The sequence below is a fragment of the Equus quagga genome, chromosome 1, assembly GCF_021613505.1.
Source record: "Equus quagga isolate Etosha38 chromosome 1, UCLA_HA_Equagga_1.0, whole genome shotgun sequence".
Classification (NCBI taxonomy): domain Eukaryota; kingdom Metazoa; phylum Chordata; class Mammalia; order Perissodactyla; family Equidae; genus Equus; species Equus quagga.
Genome location: NC_060267.1, coordinates 97,189,181 through 97,215,499, shown reverse-complemented (window position 1 = coordinate 97,215,499; position 26,319 = coordinate 97,189,181). Strand labels below are relative to the sequence as shown.

The following is a 26,319-nucleotide window of genomic DNA, read 5'->3' as shown; positions in this document are numbered from 1 at the left end:
ATAAATATTGGTTGAACTAACAAAGGCAGTTGGACTGATGAGTGGACAAGAAATGCATGGTGACTATGTGACAGACGAACAGAGGAGAGGAGACAAGGATAGACATGTGAGTGAAGATGGTGAGCACGATGCAGAGGTGGACAAGTGGAAACACGAATGCATGATGGATGTAAACTGGGTGCGTGTGTGCAGAGACGAACAAACGCCACAGCAGGGCTCTAGGACTGACTGTGTGAGTTCAAACCCTAGCTCCACCCCTAAGACTGGCCGTGTGTTTGTGGACAAGTCACAGCACTCCCCTGTGGCTTTGTGTCCTCGTCTGTGAAGTGAGGTAACAACAGGCCTGTGAAGTGAGCTTTGTGGATTGCTGTGATGATGAGGACACTAACACATGAAAAGGGCACAGAATTGGTGCCTGCCAGGTCACTCTAGGACACGCAGCCATCATGCGCATGTGGCTCATGGGCCATGGATGGATGGGATGGGCACACAGCAGGGGCAGGTGAAGGAGACTCACAGGTTGGTGGGGCTTAAACAGAACATGGAGCTGTATGGGACGATGGGTCGGGGGCCACTCCTCATCACATCATCAGCTTCCACCTCCTTCTTCCCCTCTGCTTGGCTTTCCAGGTCCACGTTACCACCTACAAGGACACAGGGCCACCGAGTTAGGGGTGTGGCACACACAAAGCTCACATCACACAGGTCTCACCTGGGCAACAGACACTCTCCCAGTTCCAATCCCACAGGCGAGTGGGGCAGGTCTTCATGGACCCACTCAGAGAAGGGTGTGTGGCTAAAAACCCAGCTTCACATGAGACTCCTTGAACTCGTGGTCAGATCACAACTGAGGCGAGCAGTGGCCAGGACCAAGCCAGCACTGGAGAGCTGGGGCCGTCTGCACAGAGACCCTAAGAGAGCCTTCCGCACCCCTCACTTCACCAAGCACTGCACCCTTGGCTCCAGACGCCTCTGCCTCCACTGGTGCCGTTAGTCTAGGTGTTCTAAGAACGCTAACGTCCCCTCAGCCCCGAAGACCAAGGCCAGCAGGCCCCCTTCCCCCCATTCAGCGTACACTCCTAGAGAAAATCACCACGTGCAGGGAGGAGCAGGGGCAGCCCTGGACTACAGACACTCTCTGGAAACTGGTGATCCAGTCTAACCTGGCCTGGATGCTCTCCAGGACATAGCGAAGGCCCTGTCTGCCAGGCACTGCAGAGCAGGGCACGGCCAGCTCGCAGGCAGGCAGGCGCTGCTCAGTCCACACTCTGGCTCTCCTCCCCACTCCCCCGCTTCCCTGAGGCTCATCCTCTGCTCTCTCAGCACCCCTGTCTCAGGCTTGGCTCCTGCAAATCAGACTCCCCAAGATTAAAATGCCCATGACCTTTGTTCCTTTTAAGTAAATTGTGTCATCTGTGCATACTATTTTTCTCACGATAGTTTTTCGTTTTTAACGATCCGAATGTATATTTCAGTTCTGTGGGTGACAGAGTTCCTGAGAACTCAAAGATGCCCAGGGAGATAGTGCAGTGAAGTGGAGCCAATGCCCACTGTTGTACCGCATTTTTACTTCTTAAAAAAATATATATATATAAGCAAAGAGGATGTTCAAGGGCAGCTGAAGTGAGGATAGCTATCCCCAGAACTTGCATGAAGAGCAAGGCTCCAGGCCTCTCCCCCTGACCACTGGCCACTCTGAAGTCCTGCAGAGAACGGCTGGGCCAGAGAAAAAAGCCTCAAGCTGAATCCGAGAACAGCGCAAGCCACAGCGGTAGTGGTTTACGGCTCCTAGGCTGTGAGCCTACCTGCACCCGGTACCGTCGAGTCTCCCCGCAGAAGGCGCACATATATGATCTGCTTAGAAGGCAACTGGGCAAGACTTACTTAAAGCCTTAACAACCTCTATCTGTTGATTTAATTTGTGGGGCATTATCTCCTAAGGAAATCAAGCATGCACACAAAAATCTATATGCACAGAAGTGTTTGTTACAAGTTCTTTTACAATAACTAAAGATTATAAAATGTACAACCATAGGAGATAGACTAAGTATGCAATACTTACATGAAGCATTATACTATGGATATTAAAAATGCCTACAAATAGTTTAAATGACAAAAGAAGTTTATGATATGGTAAGTTAACAAAAAAAGGCAGGCTACATACTCGTATATCCCAGATGAGCTGAACTACAAAAATAACACACATCGGACAAGAAGTGACACCTGGACAAGGATAACTGGGGAGATCTCTGATGGCGATGTCATTCTCTTCACTCTACTTTTCACATTTAAAATGACTTTCCATGATGAGCACGCATCACGTTTAAATTAAGAAACATTTATTATTTTAAAACCACAGCTTTTCAGACTCTTCCACAATAACAATAAAGCAAACCCAAGAATAAGTAAACTGGGAGAAAAGAACCAATATGGACTCAATGAAGAATTTTGCTGCTCAAAAAAAAGTGGAACAAAGATGCCAGAGCCTGGATGGAAATACTTCTCCTGAAACAGATTTACTACAACAAAAATCATCAATTAAATCAAAGCAGACCAAAAAAAAAGTGGGGAGAAGACCAAAATGAAAACTGAGGAGACTAAGTAAACTCATTGTTGGAAGCAGTTCATTTAAAAAAAAAGACTTGACAGTAACAAAAATTAAACCATTGAAACAGAAGATAATCAAGCAAGATGGCCAGACACAGAGGGTGAGTATGGAGCAGAAGAGAACATTCCCCAGAAACAGTGTTGGGCGTGGTCCAGATGCTTGATCCTCTGAGCACTCACTGGCATGTATTATTACCTGCATTTTTCAGATTAAGAAACTGAGGCTGAGCTGAGGAATCCCCTGTGGGCACACGATCTACAAATGCCGGGACAGAACCCCGTGCCGTGGGCTCACCACAAGGTAGGGAAGACGAACACGGCTTCTTGGGAAACTGCTCCCTCACAAGGGCTACAGTGAGCCTAGACTGCTAGAGCCCTGGCCTTCTGGGAAAGCAAATATCACTCCTCTCCGACAAAACATCCCTCATCTGGCCCACAGAGACCCCAGAGATTAAGGCAACCCTTCTCAACTTGAGGAGAATGTAAGCCCTAATGTCCAAAGACATGCATAGTATAGAAAGACTTTCTCTCCTATACACTTAGAACGGCACTAGCTACGTACCATCCTTAGGAGAATTAAAAAAGGAGTTGACTAATTCATTTTCTGCAGGGCTTATCTCACAAAACCCCAGTTGAGAAAGGGTAGATTAGGGTCAATAATATAGGAACTCAAAATAATAAATATCACCAAACAAACAAGGACTCAAGATCACCATGAGAGAAAGACAGCAGAAACAGTAATAGCTTTACACTCTCCATGGACTTCAGATACGAGAATTTTCAGACGAGGAATATAAAAACTCAATACAAATATGTAAAGAAATTAAAAAACAAACCTTGAAAAAATTAACAAGCAATAAAAGTCTATAAAATTGACCCAGCATTTCAACGGCCTGTGACAGAGACACTTAAAATGGACTCATTCTCTCACTGAAAACAACTATAAAGCTGAACAAAATAAAAAACATAACTGTTTAAAGGCACTGGGAACCAATCAAGATGGACAGATCCTGAGAAGCTACAATCCCTGGGAGGAGGGAAGCACAGGGGGTGACAACCCTGGCACCCCAACTTTTCCCGAGGCCATTTTCCTATTTGCACTGCAAGGAAACAGAACCCAAGCAGAAAGCAACCCTCTTACCAGGAAGAGGAGAAAAAGCTTGGAGTTAGAGGATGACATGGTGTCTGGGAATGAGGGGCAAAATCTCAGAGAGGGGAGAAGAACAGAGAAGTGAGCCCCTTAGTCAGTTACGATGAATTCCCCTCCAGTCATTGCTGCACACGCGCAAGATGAGGCTGGCCTCACCTCAAAGGAGAAAGCAGGGTTGAAGGCTTGATACTGGGTGCAAAAGCCAATACAGATTTAACTTTGCTCTTCCTTTTTATCAGGATTGTTCTTCTTTTTATTAGTGTTCTGGTTACAGAGTTGCATCGATCTTAAATCATTTGCTCTTAACCCTATTTTTTCTACAAGGCGTCTTATTTTCGGTCCACGGCATTTTCAGGAATACATATATCATGTTACAGCAGGAATGTCTGTACTTCAGGAAGATGGAAAATGACATTAAAGGAAGGTCTGAGATGCAACAAAAGGTAAGCCAAAAAATTAGTAAGCCAAGAAACTGGTAAATCTAAATAAATATAGTACCTATAAAGTCCAAATGAGAATAATATCTATTTTGTGAGCTTAGAAACAGGACTGAAATGTGGGACGACAATAACAAGGAACCTGGGAGAGACGTGGTTGGAGCTGCAGTTCAAAGGACTTAATATAACAAATAACTGTAGATTTTGTTCTGCACACACGTTAGAATTACAAGGATAACCACTAAAAAACAGAAATAGAATTCATAGTTTTTAAACCAGTAGAGGGGAAAATGTGATATGTAAGCAAATAAACAACCAATTAGGCAACATTAAAAAAGAAGGAAAGGAGAAAAAAAGCATAGGAAAAAATGAAGCAAATGTCACAAGCCAAAATGGATGAAGCAAGTCCAAGTAAACTGATAATCACAATAAATATAAGCAAACTGAACCTGGCTATTAATTGATATAGATTATCCAGCTGGATTTTTTAAAAATACAGTTATATGTAGTTTCCAAAAGATAAGCTTAAAATATAAGGCCATATAAAGGTTGAAAGTCATAAGATGGAAAAAGATTCACCTGGCAAATAATTCTTTAAAAAGAAAAAAGCTCAGTGAATATGTATATTCACATGAGAAAAATACACTTTAAGAAAAAAATAATTATTAAAGAGGATCACCACAAGATGACAAAAGGTTAAGCTCCAATAAGACATAACAATATTAAACATACATAAAGTAGCTTAAACTACAGAAATCAAACACATATATTTTAATAGAAAGGTTTTTTTTCTGAAGAAGAAATAAAAGAAAAAGCCCCACAGAAGAGATTCAGAAAAACATGGTTACTAGCTCAGGAAATGTGCACTAGTACTTGGTCATCTGTTAGACTGTTTTCTGTATGGAGCTGCATGCTTCAAACTCTTCAAAATAACTGCATTAAATAAATAAATATATCTACAAAGCAGGAGCTGACAGGTCTATGGAGAGAAAGAGGTTTCAATGCACCTCTCTCAATTAGCGATGCACCAATCAGGCAAAATATTAGTGAATATATAGCATATTTAGCAATGCAACTAACAAATTTGATTTAGCAGACAAATATAAAAATCTCAGTGTTCCCCAAATTAGAGAAAACATATTGCTTTTAAGCACACATGGTACTTTTACAAAAGTTGACCACATGCTAAGCCACAAAGCAATCCTAAGTACATCTCAAAGGAAACCATCATATAGGTCATATTCTCTAATCACAGTGCAATTAAGTTAGAAGTTAAGGCAGTAATAAGAAACAGAAGGATAATTAAGATTTAAATTTTACACCTGGAAATTGAAAAACAGACTTTAGAGTTCATGGGTCAAATATTATATATTCATAGGCAGTACAACTGTGTCTACATAGAAAACAAAATAATCTACAAAACATTATTTAGAGTAACAAAAGAGTTTGGCAACTCTGTGGCTGGACACAAAATCAACAGACAAAAACTGCTTCTATTTCTACATAGTAGGACCAAATAATTAGAAAACACAATTTTTTAAACAACACCATTTAAGAAACAGATTCAGCAAAGTAAAAAGACAAAAAGAAGGAATTTTAGGGCAGTGAAACTATTCCGTTTGATACTATACTGGTAGATACATGTCATTATACATTTGTCCAAACCCTTAGACTGTGAAACACCACGAGTGAACCTTAACATAACCTATGGACTTTGGGTGACAATGACGTATGACATAGGCTCATCGAGTGTAACAAATGTACCACTCTGGTGTGGGCATGTTAATGGTGGGGCAGGTTGTGTGTGTGCAGGAGCAGGGAGCATATGGCATATCTCTATACTTTCTGCTTAATTTTAACTATGAACTAAAACTTCTCTTAAAAACATAAAAAGACAAAATTTTCAGGATAAGAGAAAAGAGATACAAATACAAAATCAAAGAAGTTAGATAAAAATCCTATAATCTTACATTTAAATTACAGAAGCCAAAAGAACACATGATATATTCTTCTCTTTAAAAAGAAAAACAAAGTCCTGAAAAGCCTAAAAGCAATAAACACCCAGTAGCCAAGACCACATTATAAATAAATATCATTTCTCATCAAAGGAGCCACAGCATCTCATACCAGGTTCTACAGAAGCAGAGCATGAGATGAGGGTCCATGTGCAACTGACTGATTGAGGACATACTCCCAGAAGAAACTGGAGGGAGCAAGAAAGCCGAAGAGGGAAGAGAAAGAAGCTAAAGAAGCTTTGCAACAGTAGGGTCAGCCTGCTCCCACGGGGAGCTCTGGAGTCTGAATTAAACCTCAATGTTGTCCTGACTCAAAGCCAAAGGGCTGGCTGTCACACTCCCTGGCCCTTCCTTCGTTGGCTGGGCCCACCTGGGGGCTGTGAACTCTCACATACTTTCACTGCCCATCCTCTGCATGCATTGGCAAAGCACCACCACAGTCGAGGGCGGTCCTCTGAAGAAGAGCTAAAGGCGAGGCCACTGTGGGCAAAAAGCCCACTGAAGTAGGGAAGGAAACCTATAGGAATAGCCAGTGTGCAGCACACAGGTCTTCTTAGAGAAAAGGCTGATTCCAGGTCTTGGGCAGGAAAAGTATACAATGATCCGGGAACTGCTGTCATAGATGAGAACCGGAAAGCTGTCCAAGATGACCACAGGCGTGAGGAGGTCACAAAAGCCGACTTCCAGGGGCTCCCGCTGATCAAAGATGGGTAATTTGGGCATGAAAAGTAAGAGTGAGTTCAAAGGACTTAAACACATCAAATGCATTAAAATCCAAAAATTCATAATAATTTCTTAAATTTCTCATTGGTCATATTGGGACTTCTAAGAGCACCAACTCACTATTTTGAAAGCTCACACACAAATGAGGGACAGAATTAAGCATGTGCCTTGCTTAATACAAATACAAACTGTATTTCAGGGTAACCAAACAGTTGATGAGTAAGTTCTTCCTTACAGAAAAAGTCAAAATAACAAATGCAGAAAGAATGTTAAGATTATACATCCATCATTTTGTGACGCCTAATACAATCACAGATCTAGGTGACAGTCATGAGTGTGCGCTAAAACCATTAGGGAAAGGCTAGTGGAGGACAAGGATGAATGAGGCCAAGCCCGCTGATCAAGCTTAACATCACCAAAAGGAAAACACTAGGCATTACGTAACACCAACGTAATGCAATAGGAAGTCTATACTACCACCTAAGAAGCTCTCAAAAGAGTTAATTTGACTCCAATCAAATCTCTAGATCTGTGGTTCGCAAACAAGAGAGATTTTGCCTCCTAGGGATTATTTGGCAATGTCTGGAGACATTTTTTGGTTGTCACAACTACCGGGTGCTACTAAAGAATAAAGGCCAAGGATGCTGCTAACATCCTAAAATGCACAAGACAGCCGCCAACAACAATGTCAATAATGCCAGGGTTCAGAGGCCTGCTCTAGATTGAGTTACCAGTTAACAGGAGGCACTGAGGATAGAGGAACACGCTCAATGACACCATGAGGCAATCAACCAAACCCAGAAGGTGGGAAATTCTACAGGACAAATGACATGGTTTCTTCAACAAATAAATGGAATGTGTAAAAAACAGGGGAGAAACTGTTATAGAGTAAGAGACGTAGACAGACTAAGCAAAGTCAAATGAGTAAATCTTATCTGGATCTGGATTCAAACAAAACAACTGTAAAAAGCAATTTTTAAGATAATTGGTAAAATTTGAACTTGGGTAAGTATTAGATAACATTAATGAACTATTATCAATATTGCTAGGTGAAATAATAGGCTACTGAAGTTGTTAAATCCTTAATTGTTAGAGATGTTTAAAGACAGTTCTATAGTCATGTGCCACATAACGACATTTTGGTCAACTAATGGGCCACACATGCAACAGTGGTCCCATAAGATTAGCACCATAGAGCCTAGGTGTATAGTAGGCTCTACCATCTAGGTTTGTGTCAGCACACTCTGTGATGTTCACATAACAACAAAATCTCCTAACAACACATTTCTCAGAACGTTAAGCAATGCATGACTGTACCTAAAATAACATACCAAAGAAAACATACAAGAGAAACAAGATTGGCAAAAGATGGATAACTCTTGCGGGCTGGTGACAGAAATACAAGTGTTCATTATACTTGTGTCTCTGATTTCAGTGTTTTAATTTTCCATAATAAAAAGGTTTTCATGTAAGCAGCAGTAGGGAGAAGACAGAGCCACAGAGAGGAACAATTAGACGAATGGCAGTTCCTCCATAGAAACCGCAGGAGAAGATGGGAACAGCGTCAACGTGCTGAGAGAAAGTGTCTAACAAACTAGAATTCCATACAAAGTGAAACTGCTTCTCACAAACAATGGCAAAATAAAGATTTTTCAAGCAAACTGAGAGAATTTACTGTCATCAAATCTCACTAAAAGAAATAAGAAAAGATGTTCTTCAAGCGGAAGGAACAAAAAAGCCAAATGGGTGATCTGAAATACAAAGAGTGATGAAATACAAGAAGGAATAATGAAATCAATAGCAAAAGAAAAAAAAAGCAAAAACAAAAATTTAAAAAACACACTAAGAAACCTCTGTCTTTGGAAATTCAAAAACATACTTACAAAGGACTCATGGATCAAATAAGAAATCACGAATGAAACTTGGAAAAAGATTTAAAACTAAAAAATAACAATGTTTTGAAACATGTAAGACACAGCTAAAATAATTCTTAGGGTGAAACTTAAAGCCTTAAACACATTATTAGCAAAGTAGGAAAGACTTCAATATCATGAGCTGAGTATGCAACTAATAAATGGGAAAAAGAATATTACAATAACGATAAAGAAAGTAGAAGAAAGGAAATAATAAATAAGAAAATAAATTAGTGAAACAGGAGAAAAAAAGATACAATAGAGAAGATCAAGAAAGCCAAAGATTGGGAGCCGGCCAATTGGCATAGCGGTTAAGTTCGTGTGCTCTGCTCGGGTGGCCCAGGGTTTGCAGGTTCAGATCCTGGGTGCAGACCTAGCACCATTTGTCAAGCCATGCTGTGGTGGCACCCTACATAAAATAGAGGAAGATTGGCACAGATGTTAGCTCAGCAACAATCTTCCTCAAGCAAAAAGAAGAAGACTGGCACAGATGTTAAGTCAGTGACAATCTTCCTCAAGCAAAAAGAGGAAGATTGGCAATGGATGTTAGTTAGCTCAGGGCCAATCTTCCTCACACACACACACAAAAGAGTGATATTGGGGAAAAAAAAACAGAAAGCCAAAGATCGAGACTTTGATAGTCTACTTAAATTGACAAACTTTTAGGGAAAAAATGGTTTATCAAAGGAAGGAGAGAAGGAGGGAATAATGGAGAGAAGGAAGGAAGGAAAGAAATCAGAAATGTAATAGTGGCCATAACTACAAATCCAGCAGAAACTAAAAAGATAAGAGGCTGGCTCTCATAGATAATGGCAGTCACTCACACTCAAATTTCTCCCCATAGCTTCCATAAACCATATGGTCAATAAGGAGAGGTAAGAAAATCACCCACAGTCCACACCTACAGCATATGGGAAATAAGAAACCTACAAACTTGTATTTACATGTAAGTGAGGAAACAGACCTCTGAGACCTGCAGAATCAGGCAGGGACTGTGTGGAAGAGGGAGAGTGCAGCAGGATCCTAGTGTTGGTGGAACATGGACAACGCCGACTAGTGTTCATCCACAGAAAAGCGGGCCCTACCCTACAAATACTGAGTACAGGTCTGAGACCTAGTGGATCAGAGCACTGCTCCTGGGGGCTTGAAAGGAAGGGCTTGGAAAGTACATGGGACTGGAGGTGGCAACCTTGGGATGACTGCTTCTGGAGAAAAAGATACTTGAAAGGGAGAGGTACCTTTGGTGGCTTAGTGATAGAGGGAAAGAAACAAGTGGCTAAGGTCCAGGGTCCTCCAGAGATAGGGTATTATCATAGAATCATAGCTAGACAGACACTCCCCCCAAGGCATCACTGAGTAAAGAAACTGAATATCATGGTACTAATAGAAGAGGGTGTTCTTGAACCAGAAAGCAAGTGAGCTGCCCAACCCACCCCCATACACACACTCTCCACAAAATCACATGTGACAGCTGGTCCAGGAAAATTTAACACACTTCCTCATTTTCAGAAAAAGGAACCCAACATCCATACAAAGCTTCTACCATAAGAAAATGGAAACAAAGACTGAAAACTTTTCAGCTAGTCAAAGTACTCCACAAAAAACAACTGCAAAGCAGAGAAAAACTATAACACAACCTTCCAACATGAATTAAATATAATTAAACAAGCAATTGTTAATAAGAAAAAAACACCACAGATCAGATTCAAAAGCTCAAAATAAAAATGCACGGACAACTAGGAGGCGTGAAATGAGAACTGACCAAACCTCAGGAGGGAGACTGAAAAAAGATAAAATAGTCTCAGAAACCACAAGCAGTACAAGGGAAACAGATGTGACTGAAAGTATTGCAAGGGAGTGAAATGAGCCAAAAGGAAAAATGCAAACTAAGGAATGAGTTTTCAAAAGGATCAGAGAGAAAGTTATGCAGAAGACAGGCAAAGAAGATCTAATATTTGGAATGTCGGAAAAACAAAAATAAACAATGTAATAGAACTACCATTAAAACTGTAACCCCAGAAACTTTACCTGAAATGAAGTAACACCAATCCATTGATTTATGACAAAAGTGCCAAAGTAATTAATCCAACAAAAAACAGATAGCCCTGGGGTCAGTGTGGTGGCATACTGGTTAAGTTCACGTGCTCTGCTTCAGTGGCCCAGGAGCCACAGGTTCATATCCCAGGTGTGGACCTGCACACTGCTCATCAAGCCATGCTGTGGCGATGTCCCACATACAAAATAGAGGAAGACTGGCACAGATGTCAGCTCAGGGCCCATCTTCCTCCACCACCCCCAAAAAAGGATAGCCTTTTCAATAAACTGCACTGAAACAAATGGATACCCATGGATAGGAGGGTAAAAAGAACCTCAACCTTTACCTCACATCATATATAAAAATCAACTCAAGACTTCAGCTTCTGAAAAGATGGAATAGGAGTACTTTCCCCCATTCATCCTGCCAAACCCAACTAAGAACACTGGACATCACATATAAGGCAAACACAAGAAGATTCTGAAAGGAGGAGAGAAGGAAGCAGATTGGTTAGGGACCTTGGGACCTGAGGAACAACACAGCAATAAGTTTTTCTCTTCTGGGTTTTCTTTAATGCCTCATATATTCCTAGTGCTGGAGAACCAGCAAACACCAACAGGCACAGAATTTTTAAAGCCCTGACAAAAGTCAACTCTCCCCTAGTGACAGGACCAGGAAAGGCACAGCCTAGCAAGACAGGAAACTTGTAGACGACAACCCCTCCACTACAGCCAAACACCCAGAAAAAACTGCAGCCCCATCTCCACTCGTATGAGCAGAGACCAGGTGCGGAGCCTAGACTCCACCCTTACCAGCCTGTGATGAGGTATCCCAAAGCCCCTGCCTGGGTGGTATCAAAGAGAGCCAAGTGGAGAGCAGGGACTCTCACTCTGTGGTAACAAGGCCCCCAACCCATGCAATGTCAGTAAAGGTCACATGGATAGCCTGGACTTCGATTCCCACCCAGAAGTAATGAGGTACCCCCTTCCCTTTACTTGCTAGAGCGAACCCTAGTGGGAAGCCAGGACTTTTAACCACCACCCAAAAGTAATGAGGTCAATCCCCACTGTGTCAATGGAAGCCATATGGGGAGCAGTAACAAGGCACTCTCACCCCTCCCAGAGAGGAGGATATCCATGGGGAGATGGAACTCCCATGTGAGCCCAGCAGGAGCAAGAAGCCCACTCTCATGAGGGGACAGCTGAGTGAGGCACCTGTACTTTCACCCCATCAGTCAATAATGAGGCAGTTCCAAACCCTCTTCCTGCCAGAGCAGTGTCACAGTATACCAGCTAGAACGGAAGATTTAAATAAAACTCAGAGGCTGATAGCATAACATGGAAATGTCTAGGCTTCAATCAAAAATCACTTGTCACACCAGGAACCAGGAAAATCTCCATTTGAATGAGAAGAGACAATCAATAGACACCAAGATGATATAGATGTGGGAATTATCTGATGATGATTTTAAAGCACCCATCATAAAAATGCTTCAACAGACAATTAAAAACACACTTGAAACAAATGAAAAAACAGAAAATCTCAGCAAAGAAATAGAAAATCTTAACAAAGAAATAAAATATAAGGAAGAACAAAATAGAAATTTTAGAACTGAAAAATACAATAACTGTAATCAAAAACTCGACAGATGGGCTCAACAGCAGAGTGGAGGGGACAGAGAAAAGAATCACTGAATTGGAACACAGAACAATAGAAATTATCCAATCTGAACAACAGAGAGAAAATAGACCCAAAAAAGTGAACAGAGCCTCAGGGACCTTTGCAACTATAACAAAAGATCTACCAATCATGTCAACAGAGTCCTGGAAAGAAAAGAGAAAGAGGGCAGAGCTGAAGACGTATTCAAAGACATAATGGATGAAAAATTTCCAGATTTGGCAAAAAGACATAAACCTACAAATTCAAGAAGCTGAATGAACCCCAAGCAGGATAAACCTAAAAAAACCCATGCCAAAATACATCATAATCAAACTTCAGAAATATAAAGACAAAGAAAAAAAATCTTGAAAGCAGCAAGAGAGAAACAACATCTTACCTATAGGAAGAAAACAATTCGAATGACAGTGGATTTCTCATCAGAAACCATGGAGGTCAGAAGGAAGAGGCACACGTTTTTTCAAGTGCTGAAAAAAAAAGAACTGTCAACCCAGAATTCTATACCCAGTGAAAATATCCTTCAGGAATGAAGGGAAAATCAAGACATTTTCAGATGAAGGAAAACTAAGAGCATTTGCCACCTGCAGACCTGCCCTAAAAGAATGGCTAAGGAAGGTCCTCCAAATAGAAAGTAAATTATGAGAGAAGAAATACTGGAATATCAGGAAGGAAGAAAGAACAATAGAAGGAGTAAAAATATGGGTAAATTCAACACTTTCCTTCTCCTCTTGAGCTTTCTAAATTATGTTTGACAGTTGAAGCAAAATTATAACACACTGATGTGGTTCTAAATATATGTAGAGGAAATATTTAAGACAATTATATTATACATGAGGAGGAAAAAGAGAGGTAAACTTTCTATACTTCACTCAAACTGGTAACATGACAACCCCAATAGACTGGGATAAGTTATATATATATAAGTAATATCCAGAGCAACCATTAAAAAACCAAAACTTAAAAGTACTGTAGACAAATCAAAATGGAATTCTAAAACATATACAAATAACCCACAGGAAGGCAGGAAAAAGAAACCAGAGAAATTAAAAATGAAAGAACAAACAAAACAAAAAAAAACCCAGCAGACTTAAGTCATAACATATATAATTACATTAAATGTTAATGGTCTAAATACACCAAATAAAAGGACAGACAAAGTAGATTAAAAACATGGCCCAACTACATACTGTCTACAAGAACTCACTTAAATATAACTATATAGCTAGTTTGAAAGTAAAGATGTGAAAAAGATACACCATGCAAACATTAATCAAAATAAAGCAGAAGTGGGTATATTTGCATGAGATAAAGTAGACATCAGAGCAAAGAAAATTGTCAGGTACAGAGAGATACATTACACAATGACAAAAGGGTCAGTCTTTGCAGGCAGCAATCCTAAATGTGTATATACTCAGCAACAGATCTGCAAAGCAAGTGAAGCAAAAACTGATGGAACTGAAAGGAGAGACAGATCAACCCATATTTATAGTTGGAGGCTTGAATAGCCCTTTCTCAAGAATTGATAGATCTGGACAGAAAATCAGCATGCACACAGAACTCAACAACACCATCAACCAACAGGATCTAACTGATACTTACAGAACACACCACCGATCAACAGCAGTATGCACATTCTTTTCAAGCACCCACAGGACACATATCAAGATATGCCATTTCCTGGGCCATAAAACAAACTTTAACAACTTTTAAAAAATTGAACATACAGAGTGTGTTCACTGACTATAAAGTAATCAAATTAGAAGTCAATAACAGAAAGGTAACAGGAAAATCTCCAAACACTTGGAAACTAAATGCCACACTTCTAAATAATCCATGAGTCAAAGAGGAAGTCTCAAGGGAAGTTTTTTAAATGGAACTGAATGAAAATAAAAATATAACACATCAAAATCTGTGAGATACAGCTAAAGCAATGCTAAGAAGAAAATTTATAGCACTGTTTACATTAGAAAAGAAGAAAAGACTCAAATCAATAATCTAAGCTCCCATCTCAAGAAACTAAAAAAGAGTAAAATAAACCTGAAGAAAAAAATAAAGAGTAAAAATCAAATGCAATTGGAAACAGAAAAACAATAGATAAAATCAATGAAACAAGAGTCTAGTTCTTTGAAAAGATCAATGAGTTAACAAAATTCTAGCAGGACTGACAAAATAAAAAGAGAAGACACAAATCACCAATACCAAGAAGGAGATAGGGACTGTCACTACAGTTCATGAAGATATCAAAAGGATAATAAGGGAATACTACAAACAACTATACACACGTAAATTTGACAATTTAAATAAAATGGATCAATTCCTTCAAAAGGACAAACTACTATAACTCACCCAATATGAAATAGATATAGCATAGCCCTATAACTATTAAGGATAATTTTTAAATTCCAAAAAAGAAATGTTTCACTGACAAATTCTACTAAACATTTAAAAGAGAATTAACACCAATTCTACACAATCTCCTTAAAAATATAGAAGAAGGAATACTTTCCAATTCAATTCAGCATTATTCTGATACCAAAACCAGACAAAGACAGTAAAGGCATACCTCGGAGACATTGCAGGTTTGGTTCAAGACCACTGCAATAAAGTTAATAGCGCAATAAAGTGAGTCACATGAATTTTTTGGTTTCCCAGTGCATATAAAGTTATGTTTATACTATACTGTAGTCTATTAAGTGTGCAATAGAATTATGTCTAAAAAAACAATATACATATCTTAATTAAAAAATACTTTACTGCCAAAAAATGCTAACCATCATCTGTGCCTTCAATGAGTCATGATATTTTTGCTGGAACAGGGTCTTGTAAAAAATGCAATGTCTGCAAAGTGCAATAAAATGAGGTATACCATACAAAAAAGAAAATTACACACTAATATCCCTCATGAATACAGAGGTAAAACTCCTTAACAAAATACTAGCCAACAAGAATTCAGCAATATATATAAATAATTATACACCATGACTAGTAGAGTTCATCCCAGGGATGCAAGGCCAGCTTAATATTTGAAAATCAATCAATGTCAACTACCATATTACAGAAGAAAAACCACATGATCATATCAACTGATGCAGAAAATCATTTGAAAGAATTCAATACAAAAAAATCCCAGAAAAAAAGGAATAGAGGGGAATTTCCTCAACTTGATAAAGAATATCTACAAAAAAACCTCCAAAAATCTATAGCTAACATCATACTTAATGGTGAAAGACTGTATGCTCCCTCCTAACACAAGATGGAAATGACAGAAGGATGTCAGCTTCTCACCACTGCTATCCAACATAGTACTGGAAGTTACGGCCAGTGAAACGAGGGAAGAAAAGGAAATAAAAGGCATCTATGTCAGAAAGTAAAAAATAAAAGTGTTCATTTGCAAATGACTTGATTCTCTTTGTAGAAAATCCTAAGGAATCTATAAACACCTAGGGGAAATACACACCAAAGTACATAATTTCTTTAAAATATGATGAAAATGGAGATGCCAAATGTCAGAATCCATAGGATAGAATTAAATTAGCAGAGAAAAATTCATAGCTTTAAATAATCATATAATACAAATTAAAGAATGAAATAAATAAAGTCCCAACCAAAGAAGCTAGAAAAGGAACAATAAAATGAGACAAAAATGGCAAAAGGAGGGAAATAATAAAGATAAAATTGGAAAGTAACAATTTAAAAGACAAAACCATAGTAGAACTAATAAATAAGTTAAAATGCTAGTTCTTTTTATTAAAATCTACAAAAATATAAACCACTAATATAATCAAGAAAAAAAGAGGAAAACATAAAATATACAGGATAAAAAATGAGAAAGGGTAAAAACACTGAACCAGAGAAAATTAAAAAAAAAAAAAACAATTTGAGCCACTTCTTTGCATAACTCTATGTACATAAATTGGAAAACCTAAATCAAATGGATCATTTCTATGGAAATCATAATTTACCAAACTGGTCTCAGGAGTTAAGAAAGTTTAAACAGATCAATATCCATACAGAAACAGAGAACTTATCGAAGAATTGCCCTACCAAAAAAAAACAGACTCAGATGATTTCACAAGGGAATTCTACCAAATCTTTAAAGACCAAGCAATCCTAATGCTACTAAAACTATCCCAGAAAAGGAAAGGTGAAAGCTTTCTAATTCTTTTTATGAATCAATAATAGGTATATCCTACAGAACATCTCCTCAAGTAAAATTTCCCAGTAGAGCGCCTCTTAGTTTTATAATACCCATACTTCAAGAGAATATAGATGTCTCTCCATTACAACGACATCTCTCATTACAACGTTTTTGGGTTTTGGGGGGTTTTTTTGGCTGATGTTTATGTAGGAAAAGTGTATGCATCCCCAAAACTCAATATAACATTTTTAATTTTAAAAAGTGGGGAAAAACTCTCAGTCAAGATTCTGAATTCAATTGGTCAACTATCAGAATTGTGTGTGAATGTCTCTGAAAAGTTTGATAGTTGCAGTGAAGGAGGCATCCACAGCAAGTGCCTGTTAACAGCTATTCTAACTGTGGTGATTAGGACACCATGTATTAAGTATTCTATGTCCTAATATGATAGTTTCTACTTTTCAGCGGTTAACTGTGCTTTAGTCATATTTTAAGAAATTAGTTGGGGATTTTGAGGAGAATCAATTGTAATACACCATAACTTTTACAGTACATTATAGTTTTTCCTATTTAAAATAATAGGAAATGGGACTCCCAATACAACATTTGATTTTCGGGAACAGATTAGTGAAGTTAAGCAAGAGATAACTGTATAGCACTAGTGTCTAACCCTTACGATACTTGAACATAATATAAGAAAGCTACAGAACACATTTAACTTTGAAATATCAATCCAAAAATCCTACATAAAATATTAACAAACTGAATCTAACATCATATTAAAAATAAATATGATAGCTAAATGTGGTTTATTCTAAGATTGCAAAGACAGTTCAGTATCAGAAAATTCATTACTATAAACCTGTATATTTAAGGGGAAAAACTAAATGATCTCTATGGATGCTGAAAAGGCCTTCAACAAAATTCAACATCTATTCCAGATAAAAACACTTACTGAAATAGGAATTAATGGATACTGTAATATAATTCTATAAACACACACACCCCTCTCAAGTCTAAAACCAGAATCTTACGTTGTGAAGGCAGAAGCAAGGTAAGGGTACCACTAATGCCACTGTTATCTGATAGTGTATTAGCCAGTGCAATCAAGCAGAAAAATAACAATGAGAGGCCTAAGACTTGGAAAGGAATAGTTACAACTATATTTGCAGAAATTTTTTTTTTTAAGATTGGCACCTGAGCTAACATCTGTTGCCAATCTTTTTTTTCCTCTTCTTCTTCTTCTTTTTTCCTTCTTCTTCTTCTCCCCAAAGCTCCCCAGTACATAGTTGCATATTCTAGTTGCAGGTCCTTCTAGTTGTGCTATGTGGGACACCGCCTCAGCATGGCCTGATGAGCAGTGCATAGATCCGCACCCAGGATCCCAACTAGTGAAACGTTGGACCCAAAGCAGAGCATACGAACTCAACCACTCAGCCATGGGGCTGGCCCCTGCAGAAGTTTTGATAATATACTTGGGGAAAAAGAAACAAAGAGAATCAATGCTATAACTAATAAACAATTTGAGAATTCAGAAAACCAATAAGATATAAAATTAACATACAAAAACTAACAGCCTAGTTTTTTGCTTCTAGCAGAAGTAATAACAGGGACCAAATTAACCCTCCCACCAGTAACAATCAAAAACATCAGACATTAAGAGAATGAAAAGACAGCCACAAACTGGGAGAAAATATTTGCAAACCATTTATTTGATAAAGACTTATATCCAAAATATGTCCACAAAAAATCTCAAAACTCAGCAATTAGAAGACAAACAACCCAATTAAAAAGTTGGCAAAAATGTCAGTTCTCAGACCACAAAGGAATTAAACTAGAAATCAATAACAAAGAGATAACTGGAAAATCCCAAAATATGTACAGATTAAATAACACCTTTCTAAATAACATGGGTCAAAGAAGAAATCTCAACAGAAATTTAAAAATATTTTCAACTAACTGAAAATAAAATTACAACTTACCAAAGTTTGTTGGGTGCAGCAAAAGCAATGCTTGGAGGGAAATTTATAGCATTGAATGCATATATTAGTAAAGAAGACAGATTGAAAATCAATAAGTTTCCACCTTAGGAAACTAGAAAAAGAAGAGCAAATTAAATCCAAAGTGGGCAGAAGAAAAGAAATACTAAGAATTAGAGTAGAAATCAATTAAAATGAAATCAATAGAGAAAATCAACAAAACCAAAAGCTGCCTCCTTGAAAAGATCAGTAAGATTGACAAGCCTCCAGTTAGGCTAACTAAGAAAAAAGAGGGAAAACACAAATTACTAATATCAGAAATGAAAGAGGGGCTATCTACTGACCCCATGGACATTAAAAGGATAATAAAGGAATACTATGAACAACTCCATGCCCACAAATTTGATAACCTACACAAAATGGACCAATTCTTTGGAAGGACACAATCTGTCAAAACTCACACAAGAAAAAATAGACAATTTAAATAAGCTTATATCTATTAAAAAGGTTGAATCAATAATTAATTACCTTCCAAAACAGAAAGCACAAGGTCCTGATGGGTTCGCTGGTGAATTCTACCAAACATTTGATGAAGAAACTATACCAATTCTCTTCAATCTCTTTCAGAGGATAGAAGCAGAGGGAATACTTCCTAACTCATTCTATGATGCCAGCATTATCCTAATACCAGAACCAAACTAGACATTACAAGAAAAGAAAAATATAGACCAGTATTTCTCATGAACATAGATGCAAAATTCTCAACAAAATATTAGTAAATAGAATCCAAAAAAGTATAAAAAGAATTATATACCACAACTAAGCGGGATTTATTCCAAGTATGCAAGGCTGGTCCAACATCTGAAAATCAATTAATGAAATCCATCACATCAACAGACTAAAAAATAAAAATCACATGATCATGTCAATAGATGCAGAAAAGCATTTGACAAAATACAACACCTATTCATCATAAAAAACTCTCAGTAAACTAGGAATAGAGAGAAACTTTCTCAACTTGAAAAAGACTATCTACAAAAAACCCTATAGCCAACATTATACTGGATGGTGAGAAACTCAAAGCTTTCCCACTAAGATAAGTTACAAGGCAAGGATGTCCCCCTACCAGTCCTTTTCAACATCCTTGCTAATGCAATAAGTCAAGAAAAGGAAACAAAAGGTATACACATGGGGAAGGAAGACAAAAAACTGTCTTTGTTTACAGATGACAATGATCATCTAGATAGAAAATCCAAAATAATCAACAAAAAATCTCCTGGAACCAGTAAGCGATTTTAGCAAGGTTGCAGTATATGAGGTCAATATACAAAAGTCAATTGCTTTCCTAAATACCAACAATGAACACGTGAAAGTTGAAATTAAAAACACAATACCATTTATAAATCAGCACCCTCAAAAATGAAATACTTAGGTATAAATCTAACAAAATATGTACAAGATCTCCATGAGGAAAACTACAAAACTCTGATGAATGAAATCAAAGAAGAACTAAATAAATGGAGAGAGAAACCACGCACATGGACAGGAAGATTCAATATTGTCAAGGTGTCAGTTCTTCCCAGCTTGATGCATAGATTCAATGCAATCCAGTCAAAATCCAGCAAGTTATTTTACAGATGTCGACAAAATGATTCTACAGTTTATATGGAGAAAGAGAAACTCAGAATAACCAATGTTTCAATATTCAAGGAGAAGAACAAAGTCAGAGGACCAGCTTCAAGCCTTACTATAAAGTTACAGGGTGGTATTAGTGAAAGAACACACAAATATATCAGTAGAATAGAATAGAGAGCCCGAAACAGACCCCCATAAACATAGTGAACTGATCTTTAACAGAGGAGCAAAGGTAACACAACTAAACAAAGATAGTGTCTTCAACAAATGCTGCAGGAACAATTGGACATCCACATGTAAACAACAGAATCTAGACACGGACTTTATATCCTTTGTGAAAAGTCAAAATGGTGCAGAGGCCTAAATGTCAAATGCAAAGCTATAAAACTCCTAGGAGATAACACAGGGGAAAACTTAGATGAGCTTGGGTATGGTGAATCTTTTTAGATACAACACTAAAGACATGATCCATGAAAGAAATATTGAATATTCATTAAAATGGACTTCATTAAAATTAACAACTTGTGCTCTGTGAAAGACTATGTCAAAAGAACAAGAAGACAAGCTACTGACTGGGAGAAAAGTATTTGCAAAACATTGTTATCCAAAACACACAAGGAATTCTTAAAACTCAACAATAAAAAAGCAAATAACCTGATCAGAAAATGGGCCAAAGACCTTAACAGACACCTCACCAAAGAAGATATATAGATGGCATATAAAAAGATGTTGCACATCATATGCCATCAGGGAAATGCAAATTAAAATAATTTAATACCACTACACACTTGTTAGAATGGCAAAAGTATGGAACACTGACAACACCAAATGCTGGCAAGGATGCAGAGCAACAGGAACACTCACACATTGCTGGTGGAAATGCAAAATGGTACAACCAGTTTGGTGTTTTCTTAAAAAACTAAACACACTCTTGCCATATGATCCAGCCATTGCTTTCCTTGGTATTTACCCAAAGGAGTTGAAAACTTATGTCCACACAAAAATCTGCACACCGATGTTTACAGTAGCTTTATTCATAACTGCCAAAATTTGGAAGCAACCAAGATGTTCTCCAGTAGGTGAATGGATAGAGAAACCATGGTACATCAGACAATGGAATATTATTCAGTGTCAAAAAGATATGAGCTATAGAGCCATGAAAACACAAGGAGGAACCCTAAATGCATACTACTAATTGAAAGAAGCCAATCTGAAGAAGCTACTCATTGTATAATTCCAACTATATGACATTCTGGAAAAGGAAAAACAATAAAGACAATAAAGAGATGAGTGGTTGCTAGAGGTCTTGGGGGAGAAATGAACAGGCAGAGCACAGAGGATTTTCAGGGCAGCATTATACATCTGTCCAAACTCACAGAATGTGCAACACCAAGAGCAAACCCTATGGACTTTGGGTGATGATGACATGTCAATGCAGGGTCATCCTAGGTAACATATGCACCATTCTGGTGAGTGATGCTGATGATGGGGGAGGCTATGCATGTGTGGGGGCAGGGGTTATATGGGAAATCTCTGTGCCTTCCTCTCAATTTTGTTTGTAACCTTAAACTCTTCTCAAATAAATTAAGTCCTTAAAAAAATTTTTTAAATAAAAGTGGGCAAAAGATATGAATAGGCACTTCACCAAAGAAGATATGTGGATGTCAAATAAGCATATTAAAAGATGCTCAACATCATATGTCATTAGGAAACTGCAAATTAAAACAATGAGATATCACTACACACTAATTAGAATGGCAGAAATCAAAAACAGTGACTACACCAAATGCTGGTGAGGATGTGGAGCAACAGGAACTCTCACTCACTGCTGGTGGGATGCACAATGACACAGACACTTCATTAGACCATCTGCCAGCTTCTTGCAAAGCTAAACATAGTTTTATCACACAATCTAATAATCACGCTCTTTAGGTATTTACCCAAAGAAGTTGAAAACATATGTCTACAAGAAAAACCTGAACACAAATGCTTATAAAAGCTTTATTCATAATTGCCAAAATTTGGAAGCAACCAAGATGTCCTTCAATAGGTGGATGGATAAATAAACTGTGGTCGATCCAGACAATGGAATATTATTCAATGCTAAAAAGAAATGAGCTATCAAGCTATGAAAAGACATAGAGGAACTTCAAATGCATATCGGAAAAGGACAGGAGCCAATCTGAAGAAGCTACATACTATATGATTCCAACAATATGACATTCTGGAAAAGGCAAAACTACAGAGACATTAAAAGACCAGTGGTTGCAGGGGTCAGGGAGGAGAGGCCACACCTGGACTCCTGGGGACAAAAGCCAGGTGGGGACCCTGAGCTCGTCCTCAAGCTAATCCAGAGAGAATCAGACCAGGGGGCTGATTCCCAGCAGTCTGGAAAGAGACTCACCAGTCCCATGGGAGGTGAGACAAAGAATGGATCAGGGAAAGGTTTTTCCCAAGGAAGCAAAGAGGAAGGGGAGGCTAAGCAGCCAGCCAGCAGCCTTCCACGGTTACACCCAGGATTGTGCACTGGCCCACAGCCCCAGGTGAGACACCTGAGCACGGGAGAATGGGCACACGCATGTTTCTGTGGACACATCTGCAAAGAGAGCAGGTATGTGGTGGCACCACGTCTTCTTGAGACCTCCATTTCACCTGGCATTCCATGCCAGCTCTGCTCCTGCAGGTCTCTCCTTCTCTCGGAACATTTTATCCATCCCTGGTACTCGCAAACACCCACACACCTTCCGCACAGTGTGCGGGGCCTGTACTTGTCACTGCAGGTCTCTCCCTACCTGATGGAGGGGCTTGAAGGCCAGAATGGCATCTTGCTCTCTCATACCTTCAGCACCCGCACAAGGTCAGGACCTCATGGATGTGCAAGTGAGTGAGGGGAAGAAAGAGGGATGCTCAGGCGAAGGCCTGGGGGGACCCAGAGCAGGGACCACAGGGCCTGTGAATGGGTGGGAGACCACCCACCACCACCCCACCCCACCCCTGTCGAGAGCATCCACCTCCTCACCCACCAGTTCTGGGCCCCAGTCAAGCCTGCTGCCGCTAGTCCCCAGCAGCCCTCATGCAACTATGAAGAGTCATGACCATTTGTGGTCAGCTTCCTGATGAGACTACAAGCTCCACAAGGGCAGCCCTGGTCCTGATCTCCCCGGCTGTGTTCCCAGCATTCTAACACCACACCTGGCACTCAGCTGGTAACTTTCAAATACTTTTGGCAGGGAGCAGAGCAGAGCTTAAGTGACACGTGACAGTTATGGTGCTCCTCTGGGTGCTGGAAAGCAAAGGGACATCAAGGCACAGAGGCCAACAGCAAAGGACTTTCTCTGCAGCTAGGGGAACAACTCACAGAAGCACACTCCATCCCCAAGTGGCTGCCATACAGCAGGAGGGAAGGGGAAAGAACAAATTGGGCCTGCACAAGCGGACCCTCCCCGCTGGTACGGGGAGATACTCACTGGGAACAACTGTGGTCTCCCCAGGAGGTCCAGTCAGCATCACTGGGATAGGCACAGTAGTGCTCGGGTCTGAGGGTTGACTGCCCATCCGAGTGACATTCCGCTGATTATCTGCATCCTCTGGCTGTTCCTCCACTTTCTGTAGACAGGTACTTGGGAGCGCATGCACAGGACCCACACCCATTATCCCAGTGGCCTCCAGGTCACAGTGCGGCTCCCTGCAACCAAAAATGCACATCAGAATCTGATGCAGCCCCAAACTCCTATTCTATCTGCAAAACACAGCTCCTTAAACCCCTATCCAAATCAAATAAATCCCTGACCATCTCCTCTGCTACTCTGGCATTTCATGCAATTTTTACCACTCTGTACACTTCTGCATTTTTAGGTCTGAAAGGTAGGGACGGGGCTGACTCACCTATCTGTTTGGCTTCACATGTGTGTGGAAGGAACTGTTTGCAGAATGAAGAAGCCTGGAGGAGTGTACTTCTCTAAGCCACCCCACCTAGGGCCACACCAGGCCAAAGGCCCAGCACAGAGCTCTGCACACAGTGCCACAGCTGGGCTGATCTCCAGTGGCGGCATCCAGCTGCATGAGTTCTGGGTGGCCTGTGGCCCATCCACAAGGATGAAGACTGCTGACCGCAGCCTCGGGCCTCCTGTTACCCCAGGTTCTCAGAGTCAGAATCAGATCCCATCCCAGCCAGGGAGCAGACTGGGCTGGCCTGGGGTCCCTTCTGCCATGGCTGCACAGCTGTCCTGCCTTGTTCTACCATTTAGCCCAGCACCTTGCCTCAGGTTCTCCTGACTCCCTCTTTCACAGTGTTCCCCAATCTTCTCTTCTCTCTGGGCCACTCTGTTCTTTCCAAGTCACGTGTCCCAAACCAGTCCCCACAATCTCCCTTGGATGCTTTAGAATAACAGTTGACGTTCCCTGAGCGTGTACTCCGCCCACCCACGGGTAAGCATTTTACATGTCACCCGACAAGGCAGGACTGTCACCGCCCCAGAGAGGGACTGAGACGGCGGGGGTAGTTGGAGCGCAAACAGGGCCAGCCTGGCCAGGTCTGCACCCCAACCCTGTGCACCCTGCCCCACAGGTCCACAGGGCTGGGCCGGCGTCTCCCTCCACGATTCGCCCACTTCCCGAGCACTTACTCACCTGGGTTGGTGGTTCCGCAGCTCCTTGTCCTTGTCCCTGTCCTCGACCCCGCTCTCCCTCTCCGCGGCCTCCTTCTCCGCGTCCTCGTGGGCGGGCAGCGCCTTATGCCGGGCCCGGTGCCGCCGCGCCGGCTCCTCCCCGCTCTCGGCCTCCCTGGGGCCGGCCCGGGGGCCGCGGTGCCGCGCTCGGCGCTCGCCCTCCTTGCCCTGGTCGGGCGCGTGCCGGTGGGCCCGGTGCCGCCGGGGTTCCCGCTCGGCCGCCTCCTCCGGGGAGCCGCGCCGGTGGTGGCGCCGGCCGCCCTCGGAACCCGGGCCGCGGCCGCGCTCGCTCCGGGTCTCCTTGCTGCGGCTGCGGTACGGCCGCCCCCCGGGCTCCCCGCCGTCGGCCTTTGGGGCCTCCGCCCTGTCCTGCTCCCCCGCCGGGGCCGGGGCCTTGTCGCGGTGCCGGTGGTGCCTGCGCGGCGGGTCCGCGCCCTCGCTGGCCTCTCCGCCCTCGGGCCGGGCCTTGCCCCCCGCGGGCCCCCGCGCGCCCTCCCGGCCCGGCTCCACCACGAGCGGCCGGTCCAGGTGCGTCTTCATGTCGGGCCGCAGGTGGCGCGTGGTGGCGTAGTGCAGCCGCTCCTCGGGGTCCATCTCGCTGTACAGCGCCTCGCGGCTGGCCCGCAGGTTCTGCAGCCGCAGCTGGCTGGCCCGCTGCTCCCACACCGAGCGTGCTTTGGCCGAGTTCTGCTGCCTGCTGCGGGGAGACCGGCGGTGAAAGGCCGCCCCCTGTGCCGCCCCCCACAGATGGACACACAGCGATGGAGGGATGGCAGAGTGGGCGCGGGGAGGGGGGAGGAGGAGGGGTGGCAGGAGCCCTCAAGACCCCTGGCAGAGTCGATGCAGAGCAACAGGGGAGGGGATACCCAGGGTAATAGAACTCAGCACTGCCCCCTGTGGTTGCGACCCCGCAGACCGCCAGAGCACCAGCCTGGAGGGGGTGAGGCTCCAGGCCGCTCTTGAGCAGGCGGACAGCCACCGAGGCCGAGGGGTGCAGGTCCGTGGGAATGACAGGCACCAGCGTGAGGTGGCAGACAGGCTTCCAGGGCAGGTGTGCAGCCGGCCAGGAAGACCACCGTAGGGAGAGGAGGGGGGCAGAGGCCAAGTGGGGCAGGACTGAGCAAGAGGCAGGAGGCAAGGAGCCCCCTGCATCTGCCCTGGGGAGCCAGCCCTGCTGCAGCACAGAGAGCAGAGCCACCCAGGGTGGGGCTGCTCCATCTCTGCCTCCAGGAAGAGTGACTAGCACAGGGAGCAAGGACCGCGGGCAGCTGACCCTTTAGGGAGCGAACAAGGAGCAAGGCTGCTCCCTGAGGTGGTCAGCCCCATCGGACAGCTGCCAATGGGCT

General features: G+C 41.5%; 1 protein-coding gene across 1 annotated transcript in view; it reads right to left on the bottom strand.

Moving 5' to 3' along the window:
* CACNA1B (calcium voltage-gated channel subunit alpha1 B) overlaps positions 1 to 26,319 on the bottom strand; it is a 195,973-nt gene that overhangs the window by 65,551 nt on the left and 104,103 nt on the right. Inside the window, exons 19-21 of the mRNA XM_046647936.1 lie at positions 24,936 to 25,667; positions 23,774 to 23,991; positions 518 to 644 (exon numbers count right to left, since the gene is read on the bottom strand). Of these exons, the coding sequence (XP_046503892.1) occupies positions 518 to 644; positions 23,774 to 23,991; positions 24,936 to 25,667 (1,077 nt within the window). The remainder of the gene's footprint in view (positions 1 to 517; positions 645 to 23,773; positions 23,992 to 24,935; positions 25,668 to 26,319) is intronic.